At 44.5% G+C, this 17,725-nt stretch overlaps 1 protein-coding gene across 3 annotated transcripts in view; it reads left to right on the top strand.

Moving 5' to 3' along the window:
- GPRIN3 (GPRIN family member 3) overlaps positions 1-15,905 on the top strand; it is a 34,558-nt gene extending 18,653 nt beyond the window's left edge. For all 3 annotated transcript variants that reach the window (XM_026792393.2, XM_005485368.4, XM_074540909.1), the window contains exon 2: positions 7,200-15,905. In XM_026792393.2, the coding sequence (XP_026648194.2) occupies positions 7,292-9,673 (2,382 nt within the window). In that variant the 5' untranslated portion in view covers positions 7,200-7,291 and the 3' untranslated portion in view covers positions 9,674-15,905. The remainder of the gene's footprint in view (positions 1-7,199) is intronic.
- The last annotated feature ends 1,820 nt before the right edge of the window (positions 15,906-17,725 follow it).

Below are 17,725 nucleotides of genomic sequence, written 5' to 3'. Positions count from 1 at the left end.
TGCCATGCCACCCTCCTCTGATGATGTGTGAGGCTCTCTGGAGAGATTCTGGAGGCTGCAGGTACATGAGGATCTGAGCTTCTCCTGGAAAAGGCTTTTAATCTGTGCGAAAGGAGTGAACTTTGAAGGCTCAAAACTTTGATGGCAGCAGATGATACCACAATTCCTAATTTAAACCAGGATTTTCAATCTCTTTGCCAAATGTTGTCTTCTAGCCATCTCGATACTGTGTTTCCTATCACTTCTAAATACTGATTTTTCTTGCTTTAAAGTGTTGGAGTGCAAGGCAAACCCATTTTCTCTCTGGAATTGTGGAAGAATTTTGCTAAGCCGTGTTGCACCTGTAAATCCATACCCACTTGATTCTTATTCCCACACAAACAAGATGCTCTCACAGCACACCCACAGCACATAGCAGCCTGTGGCCATGGCCAGAGGACAATGACATTTTCAGAGGGGGTAGCCCAGCTTTTGGGGCTGAGTTGCACTGTAGCACTGCCAACAGTGCAGGGGCTCCTGCCAGGGCCCCATCAGCAGGTGCCAGAGCTGGATGTGGGGGTTGCTGCTTGTCTCCTGGCCAGGGCAAGATGGGTGCTGCCCACAGGGAACAGATGGGACACAGGCTGGAACATTCTGTCTCGGAGCAGAGCTGCATTTCCTTTTAGATGGACATCTTTCTAATTGTAGGGTAACTGCCAGCAGGACGGTAGAGCTGAATCATGGCTGATCGCCACACAGTTTTTATTACCCGTGCCTGCCTATTAAAAGCTGATTGCAGATATCCTCACACATCTGTCCCTGAGTGACTGCTGAGGTACCCGTGTGTCCCTGGAAATGTTGGGGCAAGGTCCTGCTCAGGGCTCTTGGCAGGATGTACTTAAGGTTTGCCAGAGGCTGAGAGACATGAAGGAAGGTGCAAAGCAGTTTGCTTTGCTTTGTATTAGTCCCAGAGGCTGCTGTACTATTTGTAGGACTGGCTTTACACATTTTCTCATCTGTGGGTTGTGGGCAGCAGGTTAACCTGAGCTTTTGCCCTTCCAAAGTGGAGTTCCCATGCTCTGCACTCTGCAGAGTTAACATCTATACCTGGCAGAGAGATGCAAGATGGGAGGAGTCAACAACCAGAAAAATGCATTTCTTCAGTGTGTACAAATATGCTAGATAAATCTTCAGTAGGTGTCAGGCTGGTTGGCAACCATCTCTTTTTGGCTGAAAATGGTAGTGCATCTTGCCCTTGATTTTCACATGATTTTCCTCAGTTTACTACCATTACAAAGCAAGGACAAGCACTGAGCCTCTGTTTTGTGTTTGGACTTCCCATTTGTGCCTCTTCCATTTCCATTGTTCATTGTGTCATGACACCTTTCTGAGTAAACCTGATAGACATCACTGGTTGTGTGTCAGCATCCAGGAGGAAGAGCTCTGAGGTCTGGTGAGGAGTCCTGGCTGGATCTGGTTTCTCCTCAGGACTGTCCATATGGCTCAGTTGGTAGTTCCAGCTGATTTGGTGTTGTGGTGTACATGCAATCACCCACTTTGTGTGGGGTACCAGTCGTTGGTTTTTCTGGGTCTGGATTGAAGGCACTTGAGACAGTACCTTGTGTCTGGACTCAGGTGTTTATTATTTCCTATCAGTAAAACAGTCTCACTACTGTGAGTTGGGCAGCTTTTAATTAGAAGGCACAAAATGGCCAACAATCTCTTGTTACAAGGTCTTTTAACACTAAACTCTTCCAATTAAGAACTGACACCTGGATTATTTTCACTTTGTAACCCAATAACTGATCCCGAGGAGCCCGTAATGCAGACTTTTCTGCCCAATTACAAAATGCCACCCAAACCATGAAGAAGGAAGAAGTATGAAGAAGAAACCCTGTGCCCTCCATCTTGCTTCCATCCACAACACACTAAAAATCCCAAAACATGAATTTCTCACCAAGTGATACACCTACACTACTCTCTATAATCTATTTCACACTTTTGTGGATTCTAGTCTACCTTGAAGTCTAGGAACCTTTCTGCATGAATAAGGGTCAAAGTCAGTGCTCCCCTGGGGGTCAGGACACCCCAGAGCAGACAAAGAAATATTCCCGGTGCTCTGGGTTTCCACAACTTTGCTTAATGTGTGCACAGAGGGTGCTGCAGCCCTGTGTGCTGAACGTGTTGCTGCTGCTGTCCAGCTCCCTGCCTGTCTCTGGCACAGGTTCCTGCTTTGGCTGCAGCTCTGACCTGCAGTAACATCTGCATTCCTGGGGTGTAGAAGGGGAACTGGGACTTGGAGCACCCTCTGCTTGAAATGCCAGCCCTGTCTCTGGTGGGAATCACAGGTGTGCAAGGTGTCTGTGGGCATCCCCCACCACCTCTTCCCTCCCTGTCATCACAGTGAATAATTTGTCTCCTGTCAGCATCCCAAAACACACTGAAAGATGGAAGCTCTGCACCTTGTATCTTACCTCTTCAGGCAACCTCTTAGGGATTTTAATGAATGTGTCCTTGTTTTGTGCTGTCTTTCATTTGTAGTGCCAGTCTTTTTGATCCCACAAATAATTAGGAGAAAATGGCCCATAAAGCAAATTTTTCATGAAACCCAGGATAACAAAAACCCTTTGACATTGAAAAGAGGGTAAAAAACCCCACTGGCTCCAGAATTAGAAGGATGTTTGTGTGTTTAAATTTTAAAGAAATGTGTTTTATTTCCTTTATATTCAGTGGTCTGATATGAGTTCAAGTGAGCCATTGTCTTTTTCCTCAGATCAGAAAATGAGAACAGAGACTGAATTCCCCCTTCAGCAGATGTTTATCTCTGTTCTTAACCGATGTGGCTATATAATGATTTTTTTGTGATGATCTGAGAGATCTTGTAAGATTAGAGCTATTAAGAACAAGTGTTCAGCTCTTCCATTTGCAGAAACAAGGTTGAAGAAAGGGCTCAATGTGTACAGGACTCAAGGAGTGGAAAGGTGATGAGAATCCAGAATTGGGGATAAGATGCTTGATTTCTTTGGGAGCTGCTTTTTAGTTGTTTTTTATGGTTGTGGGTGGGTGGAGATGCTGGAAGTCTTATTTGTGCTTTTGCAGATTTTCAGATTTCTTCCAGAGGGAGTGAAAGGCAGAATCTTATGTAGGAATTTCCTGAAAATTTATTGATTTTTATTATGAAACATGAAGACTTTCTGGTTTTGTTGAGCTTCTCATAAGAAGCAGGAGGAAAAAAAAAATCCTACCTTTTTTTTTGTGTCTTGTGGTTCTTTTCTTGCTGCCTTTCATAACCCAAATACCCTTATTTAGCCTGTGTGTTACTTTGTTTTACCTAACACTCCATATTATGAACCATTATACTGTTAACATTTGCAGTGTTGTTTTATTGGGTGTTGTTTATTACTGAAATAGATAAGTGTTCTTTACATTGTCAGCATTAAGTTTCCAGGTAACTTCTTGGGATTTGAGGGATTTTGGACTTTCTAACAGCACATGAAAAAGACCTACTTAGTTACAAGAGTCTGTGAAGGTCTGCTGGCCGCACAGGGACCCTCCCAGACCATTTAAGCCAAACATAGACTCTGCCAAAGTTAGAAACCTCTTGTTGCTAAAGCTCCAGAACAATTCCTTTTTGAGATGAGAATGACACAGTCAGGCAGGCTAATTTGATCTGCAAGAATAAGGATGAGAACTCTGTTGGTGTAGCAAATGTGTTCTTATTACTAAAAAGTGATTTTGACCTTTGTAGAGATACTAATTTCACCTCCTCTTAAAAGAAAATTTTGGATGATTGTTCCACGTCTGGCATACAAGACTTGAAAAATTCATCAGCAATCTTGATTTGTTTTGACATGTTTTTTTTGCCTTCTACTGAGTTTTGTACTTCTGTTTTTCCTAAGTATTTGCTTGCAGGCAATGTTGTTTGTTTGTTTGAATCCTCACTGTCTTGGCAGTTGAGTAGTGTTGCCCACAGGTCCCAACATTGTCCTTCATTCCTGTATAACAGGACTCAAATAATAAAAATGATACAATAATCGTAAATGAGATTCCATTAATACAAATGCCTTTCCAATTCTGTAATCTGTAGGGCTTCCTTGCTGCTCTCTTTCATAAGACTTTGCTTTTCTCTGATTTTTATTAATTCTTAAGTTAGAATATTTTCTTAAGTTACCATGCTAATTTAGGCTACTTCAGTGCCTTTGGCTCCTGTCATTAGGATGGTTTAGTGACAGTCTAGAAAATAATCCCCGTGACTTTGGCAAAAAGTCTTTATAGAAACTTTATGCTCATTAATGAACTCATATGCAGAGTCATTCCAGGCAGAAGAATGATCCACCATCCAACCCATATGCAAGGGTCTGCCAAAATGTCTGGACAGTGCTCAGTTGTCCCACATCAGAGAATAGGTCCAGGTAGGTTTTCTGGGGGGAATTTCTTCTGTTGATGTTGTATGTCAAGGACTGGTAGCAAAATCTCTTTTAATTACCATATGAGGCAGACATTCAACTGTGTGTTTCAGGTGATTCTAGGAAAGAGCCACTAAACGGATATGGAGAATTCATGCAGAGTTCAGGCCAGAACTAATTCATTTCATTGAAAAATTAGGAATGACCGCCCTGTTGAGTGGGTATGAGTTAAAAGATAATGCTCCTGTATGTAGATTGCTTTGCCCAGGTCTTATATAGTGAAGAATCAAACAGATTTTCTCTGAAATCTTTATTTATTCTGACTGTGTTTGCTGAGTAGTACATCTTACCAAAAAATGAAGATTGATTTGGTTCCATTATTTGCTTAATTTTTCTTAAATAAACTCTGGATCTAAAAAATAAGGGGAAAATATATCTGACCTTCCCAGCTGTATGAACTGGTTTGATTTGCAGAGATATTTGGAAGAGGAAAGAAGAGAGTAACAGAATTTAGTCCAGTGGATACCCAAAGCCATCTGTTCCTCTCCTCGGAGCCCTTAGATGTTTATAGCACCACAGGGTGAACATGGAATGTCTGTCCTTCCTTCAGGAGTACCTCGGCTGTCCCTAAAGTGAGAACAAAATGAAGGCAAGACCTGTGGGCAGCCACAACCTTCCATTGGTTTGCAGCCTGGTTTACATATTCAGTACTTCCCAAAAAACTTGGCCATCCTTAGCCCTCCTGGAAAGCCGTCATGGGGTGATGCTGGGCTGCTGTCACAGAGTGCAGCTAAGGAACTTGGGATCCTTCAGGGGCAGGATTACAGTTTCTCAGGGCTGGCTTAGCCCAGGAGCCTTTATCTCTGGTTGGACAGAGCCCAAAGAGGCAATATAAAAGTAATAAATTTTTAATACCTGGAAGATAGAAAGCTTAATGAATAAGTAATAAGTTGCAGCACTTTCTTTTTCTTAGAAAAAAAAATTGACTGGCTGTATTTTCTAAAATTTTCCTTCATTGAGCATTTTTCTCCTGTTGCTCTTTTAAAGTATCCGAAGGTGCTGAAATTTGGGATTGATTTTAGAGAAACTAAGGAATTCATACCACTGCCATCCAGGCTGAGAAAAGGAAAGTAGAGATTTTTCTGGAGAGAAATTTTGTTGGTTTTGCTAGTGGGTAGGGAGGGTCTGGAAGAGCTGAGTGACAGCTCCACTGCTTCCAGCATCATCTCCCTAGTGATGTAGCAAGGGAGATCCTGCTGTGTGCTTGCAGAGACAGGGGCACACAAACAGGTACAGCAATGTTCTTGTCATCAGGTTAACAAAACTTGAGTGTCTCCCAGGTCTCATACCTGTTTTACTGGCAGCATAAGCCAGTGAAAGCTTTTTAAACAAGCTTAGATAGCCTGAAGCTTAAAAGAAGAGTGGGGTGGGATTTTATTCCTGGCCATCACCACTCTGCTGACATGGATCCCATCTTTGATCTCTAGCAGTGTCCAGACTAAGCCCTTTGGAAAGCCAGCAAACACATTTGGAGATCACCTCCAGTCTGAAGGGATGGTTTCTCTGCAGTCCTGGCATGATTCCAAGCTGGATTACTCTGTTCTACCTGCTTAAAATCCCTCCCCCACATTTCCCTGGGTATGGCATGAACCCCTCCTGTTCTGCAGTGCTGCAGTGTTCCCCTTTCAATTTCATGCCACTTACCTGTAAGTTGATTTTTAGGTCATCTGTACCCCCATTTGTTAATCAAGATGGCTTCCTTGTAATTATTTCAAAGGCTCTCAATGTGTCAGCAGTGAGAATGTGCACAGCCCTGGGGTACAGTGTCACCATGATATTTTCTGAAAAATCCCTTTGCCAGGATTTCTTCTCCTGGGAAGCTGGGAAGCTTCAGCTTCTCCCTGTTTTTCTGCTTTGGAATGTGATTTGCAGAATTGTTTACCCAACATGTGAATTGTCTTTAATTAATGACCAATCCCAGTCCAGCTGTGTCAGGACTCTGATCAGTCATGGGTTTTTATTATTCACTCCTTTCTAGCTTTCTGATATATCCCTTCTTTTTCTTCAGTATAGTTTTAGTATATAATTTCTTTTTATATAATATATCATAAAATAATAAATCAGCCTCCTGAGAACATGGAGTCAAATTCTCACCTCTCACCTCGTCCTGGGGCCCTCACAACACCACAACAGTGGGCAGTACCTCCTCTTGGTTTCTATCTGCATCACCCAGCAGGTTGTGATCCCTCTGTATTCCTTTAACCAGTGAGGTTTCGGTTCATCCACATTAGTCTGAATTGATCTCTTGCCCCCTGTGACCCTGTCCTTGTAGGTAGTGGAGCTAGAAAGGCTATCCTTGAGAAGAGGGGAGAACTGGTGCTCACTGAAGATGTGGAATCTGCTCAAACCTAGGGATATGTTCTTCACACAGGCATTTCCTTCCACAGGTGGCTTGCTAGAGAGTATTATCACTGGGATTTTATTTTGTGACTCAAACTTCCATGCAAAGTCTGTACCTCTTCTTTCATTTCATATTTCTTTTTTTTCCTTCCTCTTGGCATGTCAGTGTTTTCATTAATGTATCAACAGCACAGAACTGTTGTTGCTTTGTCCCTAATATTATTTTCTCCATCCTGACCTGAGAATTGGGAAGTCCTTGAAATCTGTGTCTTTTTTGTGACTTTCAGGCAGAATTGGGTGCTTCACTTCCCCCGCTGCCTGCAAGTATTTCTCCTCACACTGTAAAATCAATTAGTTCTGGATACTTTTTCTTGAATCTGACTGCTGCTAACACTGTGTTTGTTTCATTAACAGATTAGCTTCACAGAAAGCCTGTCGTCGACAGCCTGCCCAGCGAAAAAACTCCAAGGGGAAGCTGAGGACAAACAGCATCTTGAAGACAGTCCATGGGGACTGTACCAGACCCTCTGAGATCTGCCAAGCTTTCCCTGGTCTCAACTTCTGCAGAGGAGGAGCACCTGGGGGACCTGCAGTCTGCCAAGCCCCAGCCCCAGGCCCCCAGTGCCGAGAGGGCCAGCAATGGTTTCCCGTGCGCGCCGTCCAGCTCAGCTGGGGTTTGCATCTTCGACCTGACCTGCACGGGTGCTGCCAGCACGCAGAGGTGTGAGCAGTGCCACACGGATAATGACAGCCAGCAGGAAGCCCTTTCTCCCGGGCTGGCCAGCACAACTGCAGAGGGGCACCCTGCAGATGTAAGGCCTGCTGGTTGTTCCCAGCCAGCAGGCATCCCGGCACCGGCAGTGCCAGCCCTTGGTGCCACAGGAGCCCTCTCGGTGGGGCAGGGGCCAGAGATGATGCCAGCCCCCCAGAGCTCCCGGCAGTTTGTGCAAGGCAGCCAGGCCAAAACGAGCTCCCTGACACAGATTGATGACTCTGCCTTGAAACCTCAAGGAACTGATGATCAGCCAGCGCTTGAAGTGTTAAATTATTCTTCCCCGGGTGATCCTGTCGGGGTTAATCAATTCTGTCATACTTCTCAGGCCAACCTTCTGCAAAGAGGGGAAAAAGACAGGGAGGCAGAGGAAAATGGTTCTGCTGTGTGTCAGTCAGTCCTGGCAGCAGGGCAAACCGAAGCTGACCTGGGGAAGGACTCTCAGACCAGTCTGGAGGCAAAAGGTGGGACTGCAGATATGCTGCAGTCACATCCCCCAGATAAAACTGAAGCAGTGCAGAGCAGCGAGGCACCAGCCCAGTCTGGCCAGGGGAGTCCCCATCCTGTACACAACCTGGCCCCCATGCCTGGGATTCCAAGCCTCACCCAGCTCTCCAAATTCAGAGAAACAGGTACAATGACAGCTCAGCCAGACAGCAGCCCTTGCTCACCCAGCAGCTCAGCCCAGGAAGCTGTGAGCAGGACATGGCGGGATGCTGAGGTTCAGGCCGTGGCTACTGTGGAGAGCAAATCAGCTTCCACCAGTCCCAGCATCTTTGCTGCCTTCTTAAAAGGGAATCCTCCTCCAGAGGAGAAGGAAGAACTACACATAATTTACCAAGGAGGTATGGGGCTGAGCCAGGCTGCACTTACTGACAGTTTATCCTCACAACAAAAGTCTCCATGTTCTCCTGGTATCACATCAGAATCAACTGTTGTGGCTGTGACTGCTTCAGCCCAAACCCAGCCTGGGATCCCACCTGATGTGGCATCTCCAGTATCAGCAGATAACATGAAACCTGTTCTCTCCTGCTCCCCTGCAGCTGTTACCTCTCAAGGAACATCTGTGGGTAATGCTGAAATGAGCAGTGCAGCTCGTGATGTCAAGAATGCTGCTCAGCTGCCAAAGGATGCTCCAGTCCCACCAAAGCCCATCCCAGCTGAGCAGCTTGGAGTTGACTCCAGTAATCAAACTCCATCACAGTCTGGGAGTGGTGCTGGTGAGCCAAGCGCCACTTGCACTGATGCTGTCCCAGGAACCCAGAACAACGTGCAAGATGTCATCCCTCATGCAGGAAGCAGCCGGTCACCTTTACTCTCTGGCAAGGACAGTGAAGCCAAGCAGAAGGAGGTCCTGGGCAGCTCTGAGCAAAAGCCTGTGCAGAGCAAGGGTGGGAGTCAAGGGCAGGCCAGTCCTAATCAATCTGTGGTAAAACCAAATGAAGAAAACCTGGTGGTGCTTGATCCTAAAGGAGGGCTGAGTGTTGGCAGCCAGCCTGCCGCTGTCCGTGCCAAGGTGTGCCCACAGGATGAGAAGGAGAGCAGAGGCCATGGAGACAGTGGCCAGTCTCAGGTGGCTGGTGGCCAGAACCTGCAGGCAGGACTGACACCTGAGCTGAGTGTGAGTCCTGCAAGTCTTGCCCCTCCTGTGGCAGCACCGGCAGCTCCCCAGCAGCAGGGCCTCCGGGCCAGGCAGTCCGGACACGATCTCCACACTGCAGTGATTCCTGCTGCTTCCTCTCAGGCTGTGCCAAACCTGGGGGAGAGCAAAAAGCATTCCACCCCAGCCATGGAGGCCAAAGTACAGGTGAAGCAGTCCAAACACGTCAGGGATGTTGTTTGGGATGAGCAAGGAATGACGTGGGAGGTTTATGGTGCTTCCCTCGATCCAGAATCCCTGGGAATTGCCATCCAGAACCACTTACAGAGACAAATACGGGAACACGAGAAACTGATCCGGGCCCAGAACAGTCAGACCCGGAAATCCATTTCCTCAGATACATCCTCAAATAAAAAACTAAAAGGGAGGCAGCACAACGTGTTCCAGTCCATGCTGCAGAATTTTAGGCGTCCTAATTGCTGCGTCCGACCTGCTCCTTCCTCTGTGTTAGACTGACATGGTTTGCAGGGGTGCCTAAATACCTGTGGTGGTGGAGAGAATCCCTCCCCTCAAGTCCTGCTGTTTGGTTGTGTAATTGGGGTTGTGATGCAGCAGTGGAAAATATTTTCCCTTTGTTTTCTGACTAGCCACATGCTCCATCCTGCCATTATTATTATTATTGTCACAGCTGGTGTATTTCCACGTTATGCCCCAACCTTGACTGCTGTCAGATGAAAAGTTAGGCACTTAGCAAAAGCACAATTTTCAATTGCCACCTTGCTGCAGGGAGAGCAGCACCTTCTGATAAAGCAGAAAGCAGAGGGATTGTCAGAATTATGGGAATTTATTTGTGTGCATTATGAGGTCTTACTCAAAGGGGTGGACTGAGGGAAGCTGAGGGAGGTGGAATTAAGGTTCAACAGCTGTAAAGGCCTAACAGAAGACAACTTTCGTGGTTTGTAAGTTACCTGTGCTGAGGCAGTCCATGAACAGGCTATGGACACTGATCACTGAGCAGCCTCACTTTGCTGATACTGTGGGCCACCAGTCTCAGTAAGCCCCAGGGAGCCCGGTCTTCCCCTCCTGTTGAAATGCAGAATCAGGCAAAGAATGAGGATCAAGACTGAAGGATTCTCTCTTTGGGAGAAGCTAAGTCTGTGGGATGTTGATGGCCAGAAGGGGAGGTGAGAGAGATGCTTTTTGTCCCCTGCAGTGGCCACTCTTGCGGTGTGAGCCATCGAGGCACTGGAGAGCGCATCGTAGATGGACCTGCGCCCAGCAGGATGGTGCCCACCCTTTCTCTGGTACTCCTGCCAGGTCTTTAAAAGGCAGGGAGCTGTTCTGCCTCCTCAGGTGGGGTGGACAGCCCCTGCTCCCAGCCTCCTGTGGCGCTGAGCACCTCTGTTCCAAGGCACTCTTTAAAGTGATGTGGATCTTTCTTCTCTCTTCAGAAATGCACAGTAATGTTTTCCCATAGCAGCAGGCTTTCCTGTGCATTGGGGTCCATGAGCCTCTATGTCTAGCGTGTTACACTGATGATTTTTTTTTCCCTTTTAAGTCCTTAGCCAACTCTACTGTTTTTTTCAGTATTTTGGTGCTTTTCTTGCTGCCTTTCATAACCCAAATACCATTTATTTAGCCTATGTGTTATTTTGTTTTACCTAACACTCTATATTATGAACCATTATACTGTTAACTTGAAAAATTTGCAGCAGTACTGAAATCTTGAGACAATCTTTGCTGTATTTCTGAACTTAGTTATAGAAACTGCTAATAAAAGGTAGCTTAGTGACTGTTTCTCCAGAAGTATGATATACAATAATGTCTCAAATATATGTTGGTCTCATTTCTCAATAATATTTTTCTACTTGGGAAATGTGTTTCCCAGTAGCTTTGTATTTTGTCCACTAGAGTTCATTATGGGAGGCTGGGGAACTCTTGCAGTTTGTAGAAAATGTAGTTATCAATCCTGCAAAGCACTGATGATTTGGATATTGTAATCCTGCAGAGTACTAGAGTTAAATAGGAGATACTTTTAGTCCATTAAAGATTTTTCATGAATCATGATGATAATTTATTTCTGTCTCTAGTACCACACACCTGACTTACTCTGTAGATCTTACTCTTACAATTTACTCTAAATCTTACAGGTTTACAACATGTAAATGAGTATTAGTATCTTTTTTTTTTTTTTGTGAAGTGAACCTGAAGTGGTCCCCAGTTATTTAGGAGGCCAGACTTCTTGAGTATATCAACTGCCAAACCCTCATAGCTGCTGCCTGGGGGCAATTTTTCCCCAGCAGAAAAGTAAAATACTATAAGATACAACATTCTAACCCAAGGCAATGAAAAGTGTTGTCCCTAAGCATAGTACTGGATTGACTCCTAGTTTTCCTCAGATATATACCAAGGGGCTTTATGTCACGTCCTTGTTCTATTTCTGTATGTTATTTCAAGTCGTCCCCTACTTGTGGTGCTGAGTTTTTAATTCTGAAACACCACATTAGAGAGCGTCTTCCCACCTCTGCCTATCAGAAGGAAAGTCTCCACCCTTTTTTCTGTTAGTACTGCTGTTTCCACCCCTTTCTAGCAGTGTCTGAGATGTGAGTTTCATGTGAACTTCTGTGTGGGATTAATATTGACAGTGTCATTAGGTCAGGTTAGTCGACAAGTTCAGTGTCCCTTCCCACATTGTGTCTGTGTCAGCCCTGACAAGGTTCCCTGAGTTGCCTGCCGTTCTTGCTGTGTCCTGTCCAGGTCCAAGGCTCTGTGCTGCTCCTTTTGCCCCCTTCTGCCCCTTCCCTGCTAGCTGCTGCCCAGCCTGTCTTCCTGTGAAGCCGCGTCCCTTGGCTCAGCTCGTCCCCCTCTGCGTTCCCCCTGCTGTAGCTGTGAGCCAGCTTATTCTGAACTGTCCTTTTAACAAATGTGCTCAGTCTGAATATGCAAATGGATTGTCCTATTTTTTTTCTTCCAGAGGAGAATAAACAGCTATCATTCATTCACTGATTTCCATGAATTTTATGCTTTAGCACCAATTCTGCAAAATATTTCTAGGATATGGGTATGAGTTGCTTTATTGAGACCAAACTAGGCTTGGCAATGAATGAGCAGGATGCTGGGGCAACACTGGACTTACTGCTTCCTTGCAAGGAATGAGAGATCTCCCCTGGTTCCTTGCAGCTTCTTTCAGCTATGAGTCTCCAGTAGTTGGTCCACCCTCCCTTCCCTACACCAAATGACCTTTCTTGTAGGAAAATTTCACCAGTGCATTCGTACTACAAAGCGCCAAAGTTCCTGAGTGGATGCACCAGAACAACTGCATGGGCACAACTGAAATAAAATGGAGTGCTCAGCCTGTCTTCTGGGCAAATATGAGTGCAAAGATGCAAATTGTCCATGGCACTGTCTGGTGGCTGCAGAAGTCCTGCAGACGTGTGTTGGAAGCCAAGCAATAAAGTGCCAAAAGCCAACACGTGAAAATGAGTTGATAATCACCAGCACATCTCATGGAAAATATTTTAGGTTTTGACTGTGCCTTGCTAGGGCAGACTGTAGGCAACCTGCTAGTTTGACACTGGTGATTAGTGCTTTCTCCTGCATACAATGTCCAGGTGACAATGTGAATCCTCACTGATGACACATCTTTCACCAACAACAGAACAACCACGTTGGGGGTAGCAATCAGCAAATATGCTTTTGAGAGTGCTTATAGCAACCAAGAAAGGCTGTTCTTGATGTCATGTCAGTCTCAAAATGAAAATGCACTTGGAGTAGTGATATGGCAGAGAGTGGGTGGAGATGATCCGTGTGCCACCACCCCATTCTTTTTCTCTGCCCAGTGACTCAGAATCACGTTGCATTGGTTGCATGGGCAACAACCAAGGAAATCCATTTGGGCAAATAAAGAGAACATTCAGAACAGAAAATCCTTTGTCATTCCCAAGAGCAAATATATATTTTTAAAAAACCCCAAACCTGTATTACAACCTAGCAAGTTGAAATAACTCTTAAATTTTTAAATTTTTTTGTTCCAAGATGAGAGATTTAGGGAAACAAGCTCTTTTTCAGGAAACCCTTCCCTGTCAGTTGCATCTTCTAGTAAGGCCAATGTAGCAAGAACCATTAATAAAAGCAGTGAATAAGAATGGAAGACTTACTTCTAGTTTCACTCAGGGGGCTTTCCACTAGATGCCCCCTAGATCCAAAGATGAGAATAAGCACATTTCAGTGTTGCCAATACAATACCTGAGCTGAAGGAACATCTCATTGCAGGCAATTTGCAGTATAGTCCTGGATTTCATGTGAGGCTGTGATATCCATCAGTGTGCGCTTGGTTGGGATCTGCCAGCTTTGTGTTGTTTGGGCACGAGTGCTGAAGTTCTGCCTCATTTCTGCTGACTTGGTTTGGAAAAGAGTGGGGAAAGAGCTGAAGGGACCAGTAGGGCAATATCTGTCTTCTCCATTTCAGGAGAAGAAAACATTCCTTTGAATACAAAAGAAGAAACTGCTGCGAAACATGGCGGGGGAAGGACTAAAACAGAAGTAAAATAAAGTTGGTGTAGGTGCTTCAGAATGAATTCCCATTCTTATATCTGTTTTTCCCACTTGTTTTCTGACGTCATGTATTTTTCTATTTATTGGCATCCCATGTTTTTTAGGAAAATGAGTATTTCCAAAGGCTGTATATTTTGCTAGTATTTATAGATATATCCAAATAGGATTCAACAAAACCTCTAAGCAGTCAACCTGTTTGTTACTGCCACTAAAACATAAGAGCTTGTAAAATGCTCTGTTTGAAGAAGTATATTGAAAGGATTCAAAAAATGGAATACATGCTCCAAAGATAGCACTAGCTTTTCTCTTAAGTTTCATTACTGTGTTGAAGTGTCAAAGTTAGAAGTGGAAATCCAAATGACAGTCAGTGTTGATGAGGAATTCAAATTGGCTGCCACTGGTTTTCAGTTTGGAAACTTCATGGAATGTACCATACCAGTGTTTCATTAGTTAGCTCAGTATATGCAAGGTTTGTATGAAAGTACAAATTTTACTATTAGCTCCATTATCTTGTTCTGTGTCTATCTTTCCACACCTTGTAAAAATTAACGCAAAATGCTGCCACAACAGAGTAACTTTTGCACACAGCTTGTGGGAATGGCTGCTCTGAATGACAGACAACTGATTGTCAGACTCTGGGCTTAGAAAATTAAGGGCTGTGGTCTAAGGGAAACTCCTCTCCTTTTCCCCAACTCCCTGTTTCAGAATCCAGTCTCTGCTGGTTTACTTTTTGGTGTCTCTGTGATGCCTGTATGAGTGGTCAGTATTTTCAGGTGTCCCAAAGACATGAAGGTAGATCCTTACCCAAATATTGCACACTACGAAACATCTCTGGTGCCATTGGATGCTGTGGTGTGACCCGAAGGTCGGGTCCTGTAACTTGAACTGGCTTCAGTATTCTTTGGGGGCCTCCCCCCTGAGTGACTGTGGGTGTTTAAACGAAAGACTAAAGTGTTACATCTGAATTGAGCCAAACTGATTTTCTTTTTTTTTTAATGCTGAGATATATTGTTTTTTCTGCTTTGTGTTTTTCTGAGTAGCTCTTCCTTCCTAGAGTTTATAGTGTGGATTTTGCATCAAATCCCAGCAAAGAAGATTTTGCAAAGTGAAACCTACTTTTCATCACTCAGGCTTCTCTAAAGAAAAGTGACGTTATTACTGAGCCAAATCACACAGAGAGGAAATATTTTTTTCCTCTAGTAAAACTTCTGATGTAGGTAAGCTTATGTGTGTGTCCCTGCTTAAAAGGCAAGTACATGTGTGCAGGTCTCATGCATCTCTCATGCTCTAATACGATTTTTTTCCCTTTGCCCTTCTGATTGAATGCTGGAGGCTTAGCATTTTCCACAACCTTGAGGCAAGTTTAAATCCTTCTCCTTCTTGGGTGTCTAAAAATCAGACTGTGGGTGATAGGAAGCATCTGATCTCCTTAGGAACAGAATCACATCAACTAATCTCCATTTGAAATATGAGACCTTAGGTTTTTGTTAGCCTTCTGCTAAGACTGACACTTCTTGGAGTAGAAATAAATGACAAATCTGCCTGCAAAGTCTCCAGCAGTTGTCTGCTGCAGAATATGAGTCTCTCAGATACTTCTCAGCAGCTCTGCTGTAAGAGGTGACCCTTCTGCTGGAGGATCCTCATGACACTTCCCTTAGCTCAGTTCACAATCAATAGTTTCAAGTCCATCAGAAGCAAGTTTAGACACTGCCCTGAGGAATTTCCATAAAATGAAAGAGAACTGTTTGTGTGTTTCTGGCACATAAAATCACTGAGTCTAAATTGTGAAATAAAGGTCTCAGTGACACTGGAGAGTACTGGGAGTTTCTGCCCAGAATTAAAGGTAGGAAGTGTATCTGAACTTTTAATTTCAAAAACTGTGGCCATGAGTCAGCCAGCATCAGAAGAAAACCAACTTGGAGGCTTCTAACAACAACGAATATTATTGTGGCTTTATTAATTTTATAGTTACACTGATTGAATGTGATGTACTGTACAAAATAAAGCTAGTCTTAGGCTACCAGGTGTACCATGGCATTCATTTGAGACATACCAACAAAAGTTTGCATGTGAAAAGTCTTAAAGTGATACTAAAGCAATGTTACCCACCTGACTAAGTCCCTTAGGAATTTAATGTTTTGCTGTTTCACATCTGGTTTCCATGATGAGTACAATAAAATGAGCACTGTCTTAATTATTCTGGGTCTCTGTTTGTAGGCTGACATGGGAAAAGAAAGGACTTTTAAGGGTGAACGTTCTGCCAGAATTTATGGATGTGTGTAGGTCAGAGCAGCCACAATGGGCTTTCTGCACCCAGGCCTGAGATCTGGCTCTTTGCAAAGCTCAGTGTGGTGGTGGAAGCTTCCACATGCTGTCCCTGCTGGAGAAGAGACCTGTCTGCTTCCTTCTGTGTCAGTGCAGTGCTTTGGACAGCTGCTCATGGACACAGGCTCTTCTGCACCAGCTGCTGCTCCCCCTTTGGCACCAATTCACTCAGCCTTTCAGCAGCCCCCTGCCACAGAACCACACATTACTCACCCAGCACAGCCACCCCTGAGCCCAGGTGGAAAAGGCAGCATTTTAACCCTCTGGTGTCACTGCTGTGGCAGATGGTCACCACCACACACCAGCATGCCTGCACACCACACACAAATCTGAGAGCATCAGCATCACAGTAACTATTTTCAGCCCAAAAAAAGGGGAAGTTTTGTCTCGTAGTACAAAGGATCATAAGACAACAGATCATGGCAGTGTTTTGACTCAGTGCTGTTGCAGATATGGTATATCCTGTACCTAGCTATGGTATATCCATGTACCTAGATATGGTATATCCATGTACCTATCTTCTAGAAGGCATGAGGACCCCACCTTGGTACACACCTTCCTATGATGAGAGGACAGGAGCAGAACAGACTGAGATAATGTAATTGCATGGTGCCTCTGCTACCAGTGATGTTCTGTCTTCTCACCCTAAGCTGGAGTCTATTTCCAAAAATAGTTGTTTGTATTTCTTTATTTGTGCCTTGTAGTTGTCAGGGTGCTTCAACTAATTGCCCAGTCCTTTGGGCAATTGCAGAAGGTGTTTTATTAATGAGCTTTGCTGGATTCCTTCTCGGATGGTTCAGGTTTCTGCGTGGCAGTGCCTGCCTAACATTAGTCCCCAAGCTGCCAGAGTGGGGTCCTTCCCTGTGGCAGCTTGGTTCATTCAGCTGTGTGCTACAATTGTCAAGGTCTCTTAGTAGACAGGAAAGCTGAGGTCTCCTTTTTGTACTTCATCCTTGTAGCCTTGCTGCAGTAAGGAAAAAAGCCTAAAGATCCCTCACCCTGAGGGGACTGACCCAGCAGAAAAAGGACTGGTGCAGAAAATAAGCTACCATCCTATCAAACCAATGATGAGCAGTGCACATTTTCTGGCTGATGCAGACTTTGTCATGTAACGTGGCAGTTTCAGGGAGACAGTGCCTTCAAAAACACAGAATAAGTCTGGCTTCTTGTTCAAACACCAAGTGATTTACTAAAGATGTGAGCTTTCCAAACAGTTGCACACTACAATCCTGGGGTATCTCCTAGAGAAACCACCATGCCCTTAGGGATTCAAATGCCATCAAAATCACTCTGTGACAGGTGTTTCACTCACAATAGGCAGGATTGTGAGGGAAAATAAGATTTCCTCAGCAAATTTCAAATTATTCCTATGAGAACCATAAAATTACTAGTTTGGCTAGCCAATGTTCTAAAACGTAGGCACTTAAATCTGCAACTGAGGCACTTACATCTACAACTGGATATTTAAAGAACTAAGACCTCAGTGGTGAGAAATGTAGGGGGCTCTTACCTCCTGTTAAGGTCAGGTCATGGAGACCTGTGGATGCTTGAAATGTTCACAAAGCAAGCCACTGTTGATGAGACACCTCTACGCAGTGTGATAGTAGGTAACTCATTGTAGGCAGTTTTCAATAGCAATGACAATCTGCAGACCACCAAGAGAAAGTTGGCAGCACAAATTAGGAAATG

Source organism: Zonotrichia albicollis, chromosome 5 (genome assembly GCF_047830755.1).
Source record: "Zonotrichia albicollis isolate bZonAlb1 chromosome 5, bZonAlb1.hap1, whole genome shotgun sequence".
Taxonomy (NCBI): domain Eukaryota; kingdom Metazoa; phylum Chordata; class Aves; order Passeriformes; family Passerellidae; genus Zonotrichia; species Zonotrichia albicollis.
The sequence above is the reverse complement of the archived record's forward strand: the minus strand, read 5'-3'. Positions and strand labels throughout refer to the sequence as shown.